Raw genomic sequence first — 16887 nt, forward strand, 5'->3', positions numbered from 1 at the left:
CTTACAAGATGGAGGGAAGAAGATCAAAGTCAGAGAGAGAAAGTGTAAAGATGGAAGCAGGGAGACAAGAGAGGAGAGGTGATGCTACCCTGGTGCTAAAAATGGAGGAAGGAACCACAAACCAAAGCCTCTGGAAGCTGGGCAAGCCATGGAAACCAATTCTTAAGAGACTTCATAGGATCTAAGCTGGCCAACACCTTGACTTTAGCCCAGTGAAACTGCAGTTTGACTTCTGTCATTCAGAACTGGACTTTTGTCATTCAGAACAGTAAGAGAACAAACAACACATCTGTACCATCTTAAGCCACTGAATTTGTGGTAACTTGTTACAGCTGCTATTGGAAACTAATATACAGCTATTTGTTCTTTAAGAAAAAAAAAATCAGAGGAGACAAATTCGTTTTCCTCACCTTCACAATTTCCTTGAGGTAAGCATCAATAAAGTCTCTTGACTCATCAGGATTCCAGTCTTTCCTGTGTTTTTCAACTTCATGAGAAACAAACAATTTCAGCTTTTCCCAGTTGCTGAAGAAAGTTTGATGAGGTCCAGGGAGGAATTTCATTATCCATGGAAAGACATTATAGAACTAATGGCAAAAAACAGAATGATCATGGAGACAGCATGGGGCCACTTTTGCACTTTTGGGGACAGTCTTCTCTTTCCATCTCTTTTATTTGCTTATGCTTAAGCTGAGGAGTCATCCTTGACTTTTCCTTTCTCTCTATTCACTCTGGCAGGCATTCAACCCTCCACACACTTCTCACCAGTCCTCCCACAAGAAACCACCACTGTCTCCTACCAAAATGTTGCCATAGCTTTCAGAAATTTCCTTATTCCACTCTTTATCCTGTTCCCAGCCTATTTTCCACAGAGCTGCTGGGGTATCATTTAACAGTTTGATTCCTTACCTTTCAATCCTCCAATGGCTTTCCACTATCCTTGATAAAGTCTGGCATAATTTCTCTGGCCTATAAGCCCTACAGAGTTGGTCCCTGCAACCTCACCACCTCCTTTCTATCCCTCCCTGTCACTTTCCACTGGACAGTCCAACCACAGAGGATTAATGCATCCATATAAAATGCTTCCAGAGAAAAGGAAAAAGTAGTTTTGAAGAAATAGCAATCACATTTGTAGCTGACTCTCCCTGGCACCAGTGCAAACCTAGATGATGCTGAAAGAATATTTTCAGTATGCAAAGAGAAAAGAGTCAAATTGTTTTTTAATATTATTTTTCAGGTGCTGGCGTTGTGGCTCAAGCAGTAACGCGCTCACCTGGAATGCGTGGGAAACTGGGTTCGATCCTCAGCACCACATAAAATAAAGATGTTGTGTCCACTGAAAAATAAATATTAAAAAATTCTCTCTCTCTCTCTCTTTAAAAAATATTTATTTTACAGTTTTAGGTGGATACAATATCTCTCTCTTTTTTTAAATTTTTATGTGGTGCTGAGAATCAAACCCCATGCCTCACGCATGCTAACGAGCGCACTACAACTTGAGCCATATCCCCCGCCCAAGTCAAACTTCTTTAAATATTTAATTTAAGCAAAATAAAGTATCATAAGTTTGTTTAATACACTTGCTGCCTTGGCACCCATTCAATTTGACATGAGCCACTTAAAACCTCATTGTACCATAGCCTTTGGCCTAGTTAAACTTCTCCTTCCTTTGTGATAATAATACAGTTAGTTTGCTTATTCTTCATATTACCGGCCCCATGGCAACACATCCCATAGCTGCTGACCATGAAATAAACATAATGGTTAATAGTGGAGTTGTTTAAATATGTTTCTATCTTAAGCCCAAGAGTGTTTTCTTTAAGCTAGCAATTGACCACCCCCAGGGAAAGCCTGAGAGACCACCAAGGCCTTTAATGAAGGCTTGGTCTCACAGGTTCTGTCTCTCTGCCTCTCTCTCTCTCCACCCATTAGTTGAGACCCTCCCATTCCCAGATCTCCCATCAGTCCTTGTGGGCCCTCTCACTCTCAGGATTTAGGAGTAGTATCTTGCTTCTGTTATTTCATGAGCTTCTGTACTGTGTCTTACCTGATCAGACCTAAACCTAACTCTCCTGCTGGTCAGGGCTCTCCTAGGAAAGGGTTGTCTTGGCTCATGATCATTCTCTTGATAGAAATCACAAGACCAAGATAGAGGAAATCACAGTGTAAAGATCTTTTTGAATCCAAAAGAATTTACCATCAATTGATCTCCACTAAATGAAATTCAGGAGGGGGCTTTAACATCCAAAATAGGATGATAAAAATAGAAACTGATAAATATATAGGTAAATATAAGCAGACATTGCATGAAACAATATTGATCATGTACTCTCCAGTTAAAAAAAGAACAAACTAAAATACGTGATGACAGTGACCTAAAGGAGTGACAAGAGGTGTGTTCTGAAGATCATGTATTATTTCGGCAGTGCACAAAGGTATTAATCTCAGATGCAGGCAGTTAATTGTGCATATTAAAAATTTTAGGGTAAAGACTAATATAATAATAATAATAATTTTAAGGCAAAGACTAAAGAAATAGAAAAAATCTTAATCTTCTAAATGAATATAGGAAAAAATAAATTTAATAATAATGAGTCAAAACAGAAGGAAAATAGAAGCCACAAAGTGATCATGAATTAGTTTTCATTTGTCAGTAAATTTGAAAAAAGAAACTAAGTGCTCCAATAAAAAGAAAAATATTGTCAAATTTGGTACAAAATTTATATTCATTTTTATGCTGTTTAAAAAGAAAACATCTAAAATATAAGGGCCTAGAGAAGTAGAATATAGTATATAGTATATACTATATACTATATATTTAGGATCAAGTGCTGATGGTTATGTAAATAGTATAACTAGTTCTGAAATCTTTAGTTATGTTTTATGCCCAGATATATATTCAAGACAAATGACTGTGTCCATGAACACTAGTAAAAGAATATTGGTGGCAGCTCTATTCATAACATAAAAGATGGAAAAGGTTTTGTCCAAAAATTTGTCCAAAAATAGCAAACAGGGGCATGTTCATACAAGACAAAGCTAGTCTGCATTAAAAAAAAAAAAAAAAAGAGGAAGAGCAACCAAAACGGGTGAATCTTAAAACAAAACACCAGGAGAGAAATTGCACTCAGAAGGGTGCTTGAGACAGGAAGGAAATGTATATTTTAAAAGTAACATGGAGAGGAGAGATTCAAAGGCAAGGGCAATGGCAATATGTTCTTTTGAAAAAGAACAAAACAAGTACGTAAGTGTATGTCTTGTATAATTTTGTACTCTATAGGAATCTTAGAAATGTTTTTTGCATTTGGTAAATTTTCAACATTATTAAAAACACTAAAGTCAAAAAGCTGATTTCAAGTAAGTTTTTGTTAAATTAATTTAAAAATATTACATTTCAATTAAAAAGAAGAGGAAGAAGAAGAAGAAGAAGAAGAAGAAGCAGCAGCAGCAGCAGCAGCAGCAGCTATGTGTATATGAGATCAGCCCCAATGGCCTTAACCAGCATATAGAAGATGACTGCTTACTTGACAGAATCTCGAAGCCTCCAGAAACATGACCTCATCCAGTAACTTCAGCAGCTCCTGGAACTGAGCATCCTGGTATTCAAAGCGCTCCCCAAAGGTGATAGAGCAAATGATGTTTGAAACTGCATTGTTGATCTTGAAGTGAGGGTTGAAAGGCTGTCCTGGAGGTAGAGAAAGGTAGAGAGTTCTTCAAAATCATTGGTTTCTTCCTGTTTTCTACAGGAGTCTATTCTAGCTGACACAGATATACCTACTAGAGAATCCTAGAGGAGGTGCTGGCCACAGCCCCCTATATGGGGTCTGTGATACAGCAAGGATACAGTCAATGCCAGGGAGGTTGAACTGATAACCAGGACTTAAATACCATAATATGTTTAATGTTTGTCTTTGCGCACTGAATTCTAGCACTCCTTGAGAGAAGTGTCATGGTATTTGTTTCCTACTGTATCCTCAGAGCCTAGGACAGTGCTGGTCATAGGGCAAGCACTTAGGCACTTAAAAAGTATCTATCCAGTGAATGCATAGGCCACAGGCTCCTGTAAATGCTCTTGTGAAATGCTCACCATTCTCCTCTTTGATTGCCTCAACCAGGTGGTAGGCCTCCTCCTGGATGCGTTCCTCCAGGCTCTTCCTTCCTAAACCAAAGTTCTTTAATGTTGTCAGGGTGAACCTTCTTTGTTCCTTCCATATTTGGCCATTAGACATGATCAATCCTAGGGGGGAAAAGCCAATATTATGGTATTCTGATTCTACTATGCAAATATCTGGCAAATTGTATGGAAATGTGTATCAGATGGAAAGGAGGAAGGACATTAAGGCACCTGAATATTATTCAAAGAAATAAGACCTAAAGCAATGAACACAATGGCTAACATTTATTGATTACTTACAACATCAGTTATTTAGTGTTTTTATGTATTACGTAATTTAACACTCATAGAAGCTCTATGGGATAGATACACTTATTGCCCTCCCTCCTCTGCCCTCCCCTGAATTTTACTGAATGGGAATAAGGGATAAAGTAAATTTTGCAAGGTCATATAGTAATCAGTTAACCAGGTACTCAAATTCAAGTCTCCCTGATTCTAAAACTCATGCTTTAATCAGTAGCCACATAAGTACAGCTCAGTAGTTATGGCAAGCTAAGCACCAAGAATGCACTCAGAGATAAGTCCTATAAAGGAGAGGTCCTAAGTGTGACCTTAAAAGATGAAGGAATCATTCAACAAAGCAAGAGACCAGTGAGTATTCCACACAGAAAGAACAGCATAGGAGAAAGGGGAAAAACATCCTGTTGTGTGCAAAAGACCACCATCCTTTTCACTACACAGGCAATGCCATGCGCCCTTCCACTTCCCCATGGCTACTCCTCAACTTCTTGTGATGCCTGGCTTTGGCTCTGTTGTGGGAAACAAGACTGGGGGAGAAGCAGCAAGCAATACTCAGAGAGGAGAACTCCAAACTCTATTTTATGCTGGTGGGCCCGGAGGAAAACAAAACTCCAAATTCTGAGCCCTGATCCACAGTTTCTCACAACATTTATTCATGATTTCATGTCATCTTAGACCTGTCCTATCATTGGGGCTTTTTTCTCTTAAAATTTTTCCTAATCTACTCTGCTAAAGGCCCTGTGCAGGGTCTCTAACATGCTCACAGAAACAGGTAGGAAGAAAGGGCTCTTTCAAGAGGGGGTAGTCAGATCCCTAGGGTAGTTATTTACAATTCAAAAGGTTATTCAACCCATGGTTAATTAGGCTTCCAAGAGAAAGTCTGAGAGAGGGGAGGGCAACTGAACCTTCCCCAGGCATAGTTTTCTTACCAAAACATTTTTTAAAAATAATTTTTTAGATAGATGTGTGATGAGAATTGAGCCCAGTGCCTCACATGTGCTAGGCAAGCGCTCTACCACTGAGCCACAGCCTCAGTCCCTCTTACCATAACATTTTTTATAATTCATTTCACAACCAGGTCTGGTTTTGCCATCACAGCTCCACCAACCCAGTGAAATGTCCCTCCTTGCAGTCAGTCCAGGGCTATCTTTCAACCTCGTTTCACTTGGTCTTTTAGCAGCAGCATGAGATGCATTTTTCTTGCACACTCATATCTGGTGGAATTCAGGGTATTCACTTCCATATTTTCTTCTTAATCCCTTCCAGAAACTTCTTATATCCTGTTCCGTTTCATCTTCTATCAAATCTTGAAATGGCAGAGTTCTTTGAAGATTAGGTCTGAAGCTTCTTCACAAACTGTTTCCTCCTCTGTTATAATTAGGTGATATGATTACTTCATTATCAAAGCATCCAGAGTTTGTGCAGGACATGTGGTTTCTCCAAAATCTCTATCAGGAACCACTCAGACAAATCTTTAGAAGGAGATGTTTTCAACCAGGAAATGTGGGCATTTGGCTTCTTATAATGGAAGGCATTTATTTCATAATGAGGTTAACTTCTGGAAGTGTCAGAAAATTATAGGCATAGAGGCATGGTGAAGAGACCATAGCATTTCAAATGCACACCTTATTGTCATCAATAAACTTACCATTTTCCCTAAAGATACGTTCTCGGAGAGGGGTTACAGGGCGGTGCACGAAGGACTGGTCTGTCTGAGAAAGAACTTCTTTGATTAAGGGCAGTCCAGTTACGAGCACTGAAGACACATTACCAAAATGCAGGCCAAGAACATTCCCATATTTCTTCACCAACTGAAAAACAGTTATAGTCACAGTTAAACATGCACTTGTCTGTGTGTCTGGGGACACAGGGCATGTGTGAAGCTAAAGGGCTCACATTGAGGGAAGTGTGTGTGATAGGAATAGTTCTGAACTTTTTTTCCTCAGCTAAACTCAAATTTAGTTCACGGAGGTTTGGAAGTTTCCTTATGAACATATATTCATATATTTAACCAGTATGAATAGAGTGAGCATCTACCATGTGTCACTAAAAGAAGGCATAAAGATATGACTAACTAAAATAAACAAGGTCCCTAACCTGAGGCATCCTAGAGTTTAGCGAAAGCAGAAAATACAGCACATCTGAACTCCAAAATTTGCTGGGTATGCTTTTTTTTTTTCTTTTTCTTTTTCTTATGGGGAGAGGGAATCTTATTTTTTAATATGATTTTCTGGGTTATCAGTATCCATTTTCAATTTAGTGGGTTTTTAATTTTAGTATTTTAACAACTTTCATTAATTTATATAAATAATCTTTCTCTATCTAAAGATATTAAATAGTCCTTAAGACTTTGTTTTTCCTATATACATTTTTGTGTCTTCATATTATATTATTTTGTCTATAAGGTTTATGTTGGGTATGTTTAATGTAAGTCTGGTGTAGCAAATATGGAATTTAAGAAGTTAAATCTTTTTTTTTTCTTTTGTTAGGTTGTAGCTTTAACTAACGTTAGTGTCTTCTTTATTTCAAAAGTGAAGAAGACAACAAAATGTGATAATTCGTAGAAAAAAAACAGAAGTGAAATGAGCTTATCAGGAAATATGTCAAGAGAAAAGGATTAATGGTACTAACTCTTGATAGAGTCCATTGATGTTGACATGAAGCTAGGAATTATGGCTAAAAGTATCTCCTAAAAGTACCTCCATTTATCTAGGGAGAAAGATCCCTTTAGTAGTGCAGGTGCACTAAGGTAACTTCTGACCAGCAATTCACCCCAGTGCTGACATTAACATAGGATTGACTTATAGATGAAGCCCCCCTGAAATAAAATGGCCACCATGAAATTTCTGGAGAGGACCAACTAAGGTCTAAAACTCCACCACCTGATGTAAAGGAAGAGTTGAACACCTGATTGGCAAAGAGTACAGAAGGTGGTCCTCAGTTCTCCTGGTAAACATCAAATAGGAATGAAATTGGGGATAGCATTGTTTCCTTTGTCATTCTTTATTGGAGATGGCCCATTCTCTCCCTTGAGAGTGCTTTTTGCTTATCCCTCACTTTTCTTTTACTTTTTTTTTTCTTTTCACCTCACTTTCACTTCTAATAAAGTTCTCTTATCTGACTTTTGGTGTCTGACTTTAAATTTTCTTTCATCAGAACACAAGAACCAAAGTTTGGAGTTTCAGCTCCCTGCTTTCCTGTGGCACTTTTACTAAGATAAATCAAAATATCAGTAACCAGAGGAGAAAGCCTCTTCCTCAGCATGTGCCAGATAACAGGAAGTGCTTTACAGGGTGCAGGCCACATATGGAGAGACTGTTCCAGCTCTGGAGCTATGGGAGGATCTTGGCTCTGGGGTTCACCAACTGTGGGCTCTTGGGAAAGTTCCTTCATTTTTCTGAGGCTTGGCTTCCCTGTTATAAAAAAGAAAATTAATTCTCCCTTCTAAAGTTCTGTAAGGAAGAATGAGAGCAGTGATATGAAAGGCACTTTGTTTTCTGGTTCCAGGCACACAGCCACCCAGAGAGTCTCCATGGAATGAATGAGTTCTGTGTGCAAAGGAATGTGGGTGCACCCACAGGGTGATAGTGAGGACAGGAGTACACTAAAATGCAGGAGGAAGGTGCTTGTGGTCAGAAACAGCTGTGTTCCCTGGGTGCCATGGTGGGCATCTTTTATGCTTTATCTCACTAATCTAATGGTCACTCTGTGTAGTAAGGACTTTCTTCATCTAGTAGCAGAAAAAAAATGGTGGTAGCTGAAGTGATATAACACAGTGACAAAGCTATTTAGTAGTAGAGGGAACTTGCCAAACATTTTGTAAGATTTGAGGCTAGAGATATGAATTTGGGATGGCTCTAGGAACTTAAAGTTTAGTGGGAATAAGAAAATGAAAGTGAGAAGGAAAGGGAGGGTGAGAGATGTGGGGTAAGGGATGATAGGGAAAGAGATATTAGATTGGGATTAATTGTGCAACTATGGGTTGGACAATAGCATATGATCATTATTCAAAATTCTTTTCAACCTTTCTATTCAAGAATGATCCCTAAGTAGACCCACCCTCTGCTTTTTGTCTGCCTGGATAGGGTCAAGCTGTAGCAGTGGTACCAGACAGAAAGAATCAATTCCTGCAATTATCTGTGGCCTCCTTCCCCATCTCCATCCCCACACACTTAACATTCCACCATGATGCTCTTAGAGCCCTAACATTGGTTCCATCAGAGCAGACTCAATGGATGCAGTCTCATCCCACCATCCTGTATTCACCTTAAAGACAAAGCCTGAGCTTAGTTCTTCCATTTTTCTTTTGATCCAGAGTCCTGGGTTAATCTCCCTGTCTTGCTAGCAAGGGAAAACCCAAAACTTACAAGTCATTTCTTCTAAGAAATGGTAGTAATGGTTCACACATGTAAAATTTGTTATTTCATCTTGATGAAAGCCTGTACAACGTTTTTAAGCCTTATAAGAATTCACTGACTAATTTAGAACTTCAATTAAGATTTTTTTTTTTTATTTAGCTGAAAATCTCAAGTTAAGTTAAGTGACTCGTAATGGGGAATACATAAATCTAGAATCTAACTTTTATTTGGAAGGATTCAGACCTTCAACACTATTTACTGAAATGAACTACAGCATTCCATCTTTACAAGTTCTCTGCCCATGTGTATTTTTGTTCATCAGAACTGGATCAAACCTTTTATAGCATTATCAAGTATGTAAACATGGATAGGTTAAATAACCTCCTGGAGCTCTAGAACTGATTATTGCAGCGTTCAGCAATTCTTAAATGTACCCAGTCTCTCAACCAATTCAATATTGATTGAATGATCGATCCAGAGTGCACCTGAGATTTCATAAGGCAGAGTGAATTTTTCAATAGATATCATCAAACAAGTCATTTAAAAAAAATTTAAACAGAGAGTAACGGAAGAAAAGAGGTTAAAATTTATGAGATGGTTCAGAAGACTCAAATAGGCTTAAGATGACAAATGAAAATAGAAAAAGGATTGACTTAGAAGTTATAAAAGGCAAACAAAAAGAAATGGGGACAGGAAATTCAATAGTGGGAATAAAAACTCCAACTGTAGGATTAAGCTTACAAAACAAAGTGTAGTTAAACGAATGTTTACAATAAACAAAATTAAAGTGAAAGGTTAGTGAGACAAGAGATTGAACTACTATGACCAAAAGATTCTAACTTAATCTAAGTTCTTATAAGAGACAGCAGAACAAAGACACTAAAAGACAGGAAGAGAAAGAAAAGGACCAGGGTACCAATTCACACTTCAAGCAGCAGAAGATAAGAGGTTTTATTTTTAAATTGCCACTAGCACTGAGCCATACATGTGTGCACGTGGTGTGTGTGTGTGTGTGTGTGTGTGTGTGTGTGTATCATCCAAAAATGCATGCTGCTTTTGTATTTTTCTCAGATATAACATTTTTCCTTCTATCTACATGTTGTATTTTTCAATCATCTGTTTATAACTTTCAAACATTTTTGTATGGGGTGTTCAACATTTTTCCTATTGATACATAGAACCCCTAGTAAGAAGTCACTAATATAATTTTATCTTTATTATGTACAAATATAGAAATATAATCTAATGTCCTATAGAGGGCAATAATTGTATCTATCCCATAGAGGTTCTATGAGTGTTAAATTATATAATACATAAACACTAAAGAACTTGATGTTGTAAGTAATCAATAAATGTTAGCCATTGTGTTCAATGCTTTAGGTCTTATTTCTCTGAATAATATTCAGAATGGCAGCTAAAAAGAATACAAATAACAATAAGTGTTGGCAAGGATGTGGGGGAAAAGGCACACTCATACATTGCTGGTGGGACTGCAAAATAGTGCAGCCAATATGGAAAGCAGTATGGAGATTCCTTGGAAAACTGGTAATGGAACCACCTTAGACCCAGCTATCCCACTCCTTGGTCTATACTCAAAGGACTTAAAAAACGCATACTACAGGGACACGGCCACATCAATGTTTATTGCAGCACAATTCACAATAGCTAAACTGTGGAACCAACCTAGATGCCCTTCAGTAGTTGAATGGATAAACAAAATGTGGGATATATACACAACGGAATATTACTAAGCAATACAATAGAACAAAATCATGACATTTGCAGGTAAATGGATGGAGTTGGAGAATATAAAGCTAAGTGAAGTTAGCCAATCCCAAAAAACCAAATGCTGAATGTTTTCTCTAATATAAGGAGGCTGATTCATAGTGGGGTTGGGAGGGGGAGTATGGGAAGATTAGACAAACTCTAGATAGAGAAAAGGGGAGGGAGAGGGAGGAAGGGGGAAAGGGGTGTAAAAAAGTTGGAGGAATGAGATAGACATTACCTTAAGTAATGTATGAATACACACACACACACACACACACAGACAAACACACACACACAATATTCTCTTAGTGTGTATGTGTTGCCTTTATAACTGAAAAGCATTTTTATCCCATAAAGAAAAAGAGAAACCTAGAGAAACAAGAAATGAAGTTTTATAATAGTGGTTCTTATTTTTTTGAGTATGGAATCTTTGAAAATCTAGTATATGTCATGGATCTGCTTTCCAGTAAAACCTTGTACAACTAAATACAGTTGTGCATGACTGTATATAGTCTTGCTAAGCATAATGGTCTCACAGGTTACCTCTTGAGAAAGAGCGACTGTACAGAAAAAAAGTGCAATGCATAGCACATGAAATATGCTGTAATGCTGGCAGAAAGGGGTGTGAAGTATTGCAGGAAGAGATGAATTTCCACCACAGATATCAGAGAATACTTGAGCCAGATATTGAAAATTGTATTTGAGCCAGATCTTAAATGAAGGCAAGGATATCAGCAAAAGGGCATTCATTATGAAGACAGAGACACTTTCCGTTGTGGGCACTGCACATACAAATGCAAAGGCAGAAAATGTGGGTGTCTGGGAAGAAAGGACTCACTCTGTCTGACTGGAGTGAAAGGTTCATTGAAGAGCATGACCTATGCTGAAGGTCTAGGCCCAGCGCTGGGGGATTCAATAAGTCCTTAACTTCAAGAAGCTCACAATCTAACAGAGCATACAGATAAGTTCTTATTGTTACTATTCCATCCTTAAGTTGTTTGGTGTGGGAAAGTATAGAAGCACACAGAGAAAAGAGTTTCTTCTCAGGTGCCAAGGAAGATGGGTGACAGTGCTGATGTGGTAATCTTTAGACACAGGAGTGAAATATTTGGATCTTACTTGGTAACAGATAACAGAGCCTGGAAATATCTGAGTAGGAGAGGTGAAGTGCACTAAGAGTCTGGACTTAGGAGTCACACAACCTGTTTGAATCCAGGTCTGCTTCTTATTTCATGTGTAATTTGGGGATAAATTATTTAACTTTTCTGTGTTTTGGTTTCTAATTCTATAAAATAGGGAATATTACTAGTTCCTATCTTTAGGATTATTGTGATAAGTAACCATAATAATAAAATTAATAATGAAACTATTATTACTAATTTTTCAGGGGGTATAATTAAGGAAGAGGGCTCTGATAATGGCAGCATCTAAGGAATGGAGGGACAGAGACCAGAGAGGGGGCTGATGGGACTCATCCAGCAACCAGGACAGATAAATGATGCCCAGCCTGTAACCAACAACTAGCTTTTCTATAAGCTATTTCAGAAAAGGGAAGAATAAAAAATATAGAAATACAGAAATAAGCACATCTACATGCTAGGCATCCTGGCAATAACTTGATATTCATAAACTTATTTTATACTTATAATAATCCCACATAGTATACCTAGTTTTCAGAAAAAAAGAGGCACAAAGATTTAGCACATAGCTAGTGGAAATAAAGGTTGGGCTCTTTACAGTCCCCTCTGTAGGCCTCATCCTTCATTGAAAGGATAAAGATATTTTCTTTCTGTTCCTCTCAGTGATGGAGCTGCCTAGGTTTTAGCTGGCATCATAATTATACCTCTCAGCCTCTCTAGGTGTAACCAGTGGGATGTGAGTAGTGGTTATGTGTGCATCTTCTGGGTCAAAGCCTTAAGTGAAAACTGCTTGCTCACCACCTCCATTTCCCCTTCTCATGAGCCAGAACTCGCACATGATAGTGTTGGTGAAGGACCAGAGCAACAGCATAGAAGGAACTGGAGATTTTGGATGATATTGTGGTACAGAACAGCCTCTCTATCCTGGACTTCCTGCCTATATCTGAACTCTTTTGTAAGAGAGAAAGAAATTTCAATCCTGTTGACGCCATTGTATTTTGGGTCTCTTTGTTATAAGCAGCTTGCTGTGCCTGCTAACTAATAAATTGACCCATCTTATGTACAGTTCTTCCACTTAGCCCAATAAGACTTTCTTTCATTTAAATACAGGTTCCTATAATAAGTCATCTAGCAATGATGGAGAAAATTTACAAAGTGTGAGGGGGAGGGAAAGCAAAGTTCCCCACATGCCACACAAACAGGCCAGTTTCTTCATGGTCTCCTCACTGTGTTTTAGTTCATGCCACATCCCCATTTAAAATATCCTATCATTTTAATCCATTCACCTCCAGAAATTCCTTTAAAATTCAATCCAATTAATTCCAACATTCCACAAAAGGTTGTCTTCAGGATTTCCCATCCACAGTGATCCCATTTCCTAGTATCCATTTGGGTTACAGGAGTTTGTAAAACTCTCTTCATCAGACACTGTCTTGGGCTGTGCCTGGCATGGTAAGTACTTAATAAATGTTTGTTGAAGAAATACATGTACAAATAAATAGCTTATAACTACGTCATGAAAAGTCAATTATTCTCTACTAACATCATGCAGAATTCAGTAGCATAGGAGACAATAAGTTTTAAGTCAAATATTCTTGGATTCAAGACCTTGCTTTGCCATTATCCTCTGAATAACCTGGGAAAATCACATTACATTTGTTCTCAGTTTTCTCAGTGGTAAAATGGAAATGCCACCAGATGGTACCTAAAATTTAAACCTATCATGAAGGTTAAACGAAGAGGAACATAAAAATTCTGACACAAGACCTATCAGGTTCTATTATATACACAACTATATAATCTATCAATAAAAATGTGGAAAAAAAGACCTTAATACTTATTGTTTCCCAATTTCATGAAGATAAATTTAATAGTATTATTACTAAATTATGCCATTTAATTTTATTTGCTTTACATCAGAAATATAAAAATGCAAACCTAAATAAAATAAAAACTAAATTGAGATTTAAAAAATCATTGGACTGGGAATAAGATCCTAGTCTCAGTTTCATCAACTGACTAGAGTTTTGGGTTGATTTTGTGGTACTCAGAATTAATCCCAGAGGAACTCTACCACTGTGCCACATCTCCATCCCTTTTTATATTTTATTTTGAGACAGAGTCTCACTGAAATTGCCCAGGTTGACCTCAAACTTGCAATCCTTCTTATGAGTAGGTGCGATTATATCTCATCACTAGCCAGTTCTGTGACATTAGGATAATCATTTAACTTCTCTAGTCCCATCTATCCTAATAGAAAAAGAAGGACATAGATCAAACTTCTTAATCTAGAACAATTATCACAGACAAAACTCCAAGATAATCCTACTACCTTTAGCCAAAAGACTAGGAAAAGAGGAGCCCAACAGGACAGAAACATTTGAGTCTCCTAATTCTCTGTCCTGGAGGCAAACATCATGAAGATGTGGCCTTCCTTGCCCCTGAAGGGTGTAGCTGCAGTGGAAAGCATGGTACAACCTCATCTTTCACCTTCTCCTTATGTCATATCTCTGCAGAATTGTGATTTCACCCCTGAACTCCAGTAAAGATTCTCTAAAGGACATAGTTCTAATCTCCACCTTCTCCTACAGTGATAAGGAATCATTCTTCCCTATGGTACAGATGTGGGAAGACCTTTGACTTCTACCTCTGAAGAAAGGCAGAAGTTTTCTTATTCCTGGGGTACCTCCCTTCTGCCTCTATTTTCCAAGAAAACCTGTTCTTCCAAGAAACTCCCAACCTAGAATTCTAGGTCCAGTGAAAATAGACTTCAGAAAGGAAGGTGAAATAAACATATTTTGAGATGAAAGAAAGTTAAGAGAATTATTTGCCAGCAACCCAGCTCTGAAAGAATAGCTAAGGAAAGTTCTTCACATCATAAAGGAAATTATAAACTTGGAACCAGAGAAACGAAGAAAAAGCAACAAATTGTATAAATAAATGGATAAGTACAATAGACTGTTCTTGCTTTTTTAAAATTGCATCTGACATTTAAAAGCAAAATTATAATATTGTGGTTCTCAGTGCATGTACATATAATGTTTAAGACAATTATACAGTGTGAAGTTCAAGGGTCCTAAATTGTTATGTCTGTCTTTCACTTGAAGTGGAAAATTCTTGCACTGGTGGATTCCGTTAAGCTACTAATGTAGCTCATAATATTTAGAGCAACCACATTTAAAAAGAAATATGCTTCAAAACACTACAGATGAATAAAAATTGACTTATAAGAGAAGTTCCAAGTAGCTCACAGAAAGACACGAAAGGGGAAACAAGAATGAAAAACAGAGCAACAAACAAACAACCCTGGAAAAAAATAAATAAATGGTAGACTTAAACACTAACACAGCAATGAATACATTAAATAGAAATGTCCTACCTTGACCTATTTAAGGATAGAGATAGGCATAATTTTTTAAAAAATCAACCAAGTATATGTTGTCTACAAGAATTCATTTCAAATATGATTATAAAGTGGGTTAAAAGTAAGACAGTAAATAAGCAAATACTACTCACATAATAATCAAAAGACAGCTGATATGGCTATATTATATCAAATAAAGTTAGGTCAAAGAAAATTACCAGGGATAAAGAAGGACATTACAAGAAAAAAAGAATTTCAATAATGTTTAAGAAGAAAACAAATGAGTTAAGAAGAAAGGTAACCTAGGTAGCACATTTAAAAAGTAAACATTTAATTCTCCTGCACCACTAGAAAGGGCAGGTAGGTAGAATGATGCCACATGTCTGGTAAGGTAAACAAAGCTCAAAGTGGGATTTAGCAGGTTAGCAGCACTAGCTGCCCAGCCACCCATCCTCTTGCCCCAGGTCCCCAGAAAGTCCCTTGTCCTGCAAGTCAGGGTTAGCATATGGACGCAGTCGGGCACCTTCGCCCCTTCCTACCTTTTGAACATCCAAGTGCGAATTCTCCATGTTAACTTCAAATAAGTTGCCAAACACGGGTAGAGGCCAGGGCCCTGGTGGGTAGTTCTTTGGGCGCCGCCTTTTGAAGACAGCAAACAACAGAAAGACGACAGCACCCACTAGCAAAGTCCGGGCCTGGAGCCTTGCCCAGAAGGCGGTCGCCAGAGAGACCACCTCCTTGAGCATGGCTCAGAAAGCTGCGGGCTCTTCTAGAATGCAAATATTCTGCTCCAGTTGTCTCCTGCTGTCAGTGTAGCCCCTTGCTCCTACGCCCCGCCCTCCGCCCCGCCTCCGCCCCGCCTCCGCCCCGCCTTCCGCCCCGCCTTCCGCCTCCGCCCTGCCTTCCGCCCTGCCTTCCGCCCTGCCTTCCGCCCTGCCTTCCGCCCTGCCTTCCGCCCTGCCTTCCGCCCTGCCTTCCGCCCTGCCTTCCGCCCTGCCTTCCGCCCTGCCTTCCGCCCTGCCCCTCCTTCCCAGGGCCCCTCCTTCCGGCTCTTCTCCAGTGCTCCGCCAAGTCAAGCCACGCCCCCTGACTCCCTCTGCCTTTTACCCAGCCCAGTTCTTGGCAGTGAAAATGCCTGGAGCTGAGATTCTTGGGCTGCAACATAATTGACAAATACTTGGCTAGGACCGGTTTCTTTTCGATTTAGAAAGTTCTCCTTTCTTGGAGACCGTTGAGATTCTTAGGTTATGATTCTCTCAGGTTATGCATCTCAGAGAGCGCCACAAACATTTGAGCTGCTGTTTTCCAAACACCCTCTCACCCTGTGACCAGAACTATATCTAGTAAACAGAAGTGACAGCAGCATCCAACATTTCTTGGCTTCTTAATATAGGCCATAAAGCACACTTAACTCTTTACCTAAATCACTTTGCTTCGATAGAATTATGCAGGAAATGATCTTGTTAGTTCTATCTTGCAGTTGAGGAAACAGTAAGTACTAAGGTTAAGTACTAAGAACATGGGGTGAATAAGACAATCTACAGGTCTAAAACACATCTAAGAAGGTCCTGTATTTGAAAGTGTTCTGAAGATTCAAAAGCATTACATCAAAGCTCTTAGCACTGAGTATCATCCACAGTAGGAGCTTAATTAACATTTGTTTAAGGAATGTCTTAGTCCTGATTCTTTTTGGTCTGCCCTGTGAAGATCCCTCAGAAGCCCCAAGAGTGTTAGGATTCCAGGAACCAACCTTCCATGTCATCCATTGGTGCCTACCTGTGTCTCACCATTTGTGAGATATTCAAAACCTGCAGCATGATTCTGGAATACTAATCGTGTACTAAA

The 16887-nt window shown here is 38.6% G+C and overlaps 1 protein-coding gene across 1 annotated transcript in view; it reads right to left on the reverse strand.

The window, feature by feature from the left end:
• The window catches only part of LOC114100276 (cytochrome P450 2J2-like), a 33614-nt gene extending 17742 nt beyond the window's left edge, over positions 1 to 15872 (reverse strand). Inside the window, 5 exon segments of the mRNA XM_027944931.3 lie at positions 411 to 587; positions 3525 to 3685; positions 4088 to 4237; positions 6063 to 6225; positions 15582 to 15872. Coding sequence (XP_027800732.3) covers positions 411 to 587; positions 3525 to 3685; positions 4088 to 4237; positions 6063 to 6225; positions 15582 to 15788 — 858 coding nt within the window. The 5' untranslated portion in view covers positions 15789 to 15872.
• Positions 15873 to 16887: the final 1015 nt, after the last annotated feature.

The sequence above is a fragment of the Marmota flaviventris genome, chromosome 10 (assembly GCF_047511675.1).
Source record: "Marmota flaviventris isolate mMarFla1 chromosome 10, mMarFla1.hap1, whole genome shotgun sequence".
NCBI classification, from domain to species: Eukaryota; Metazoa; Chordata; class Mammalia; order Rodentia; family Sciuridae; genus Marmota; species Marmota flaviventris.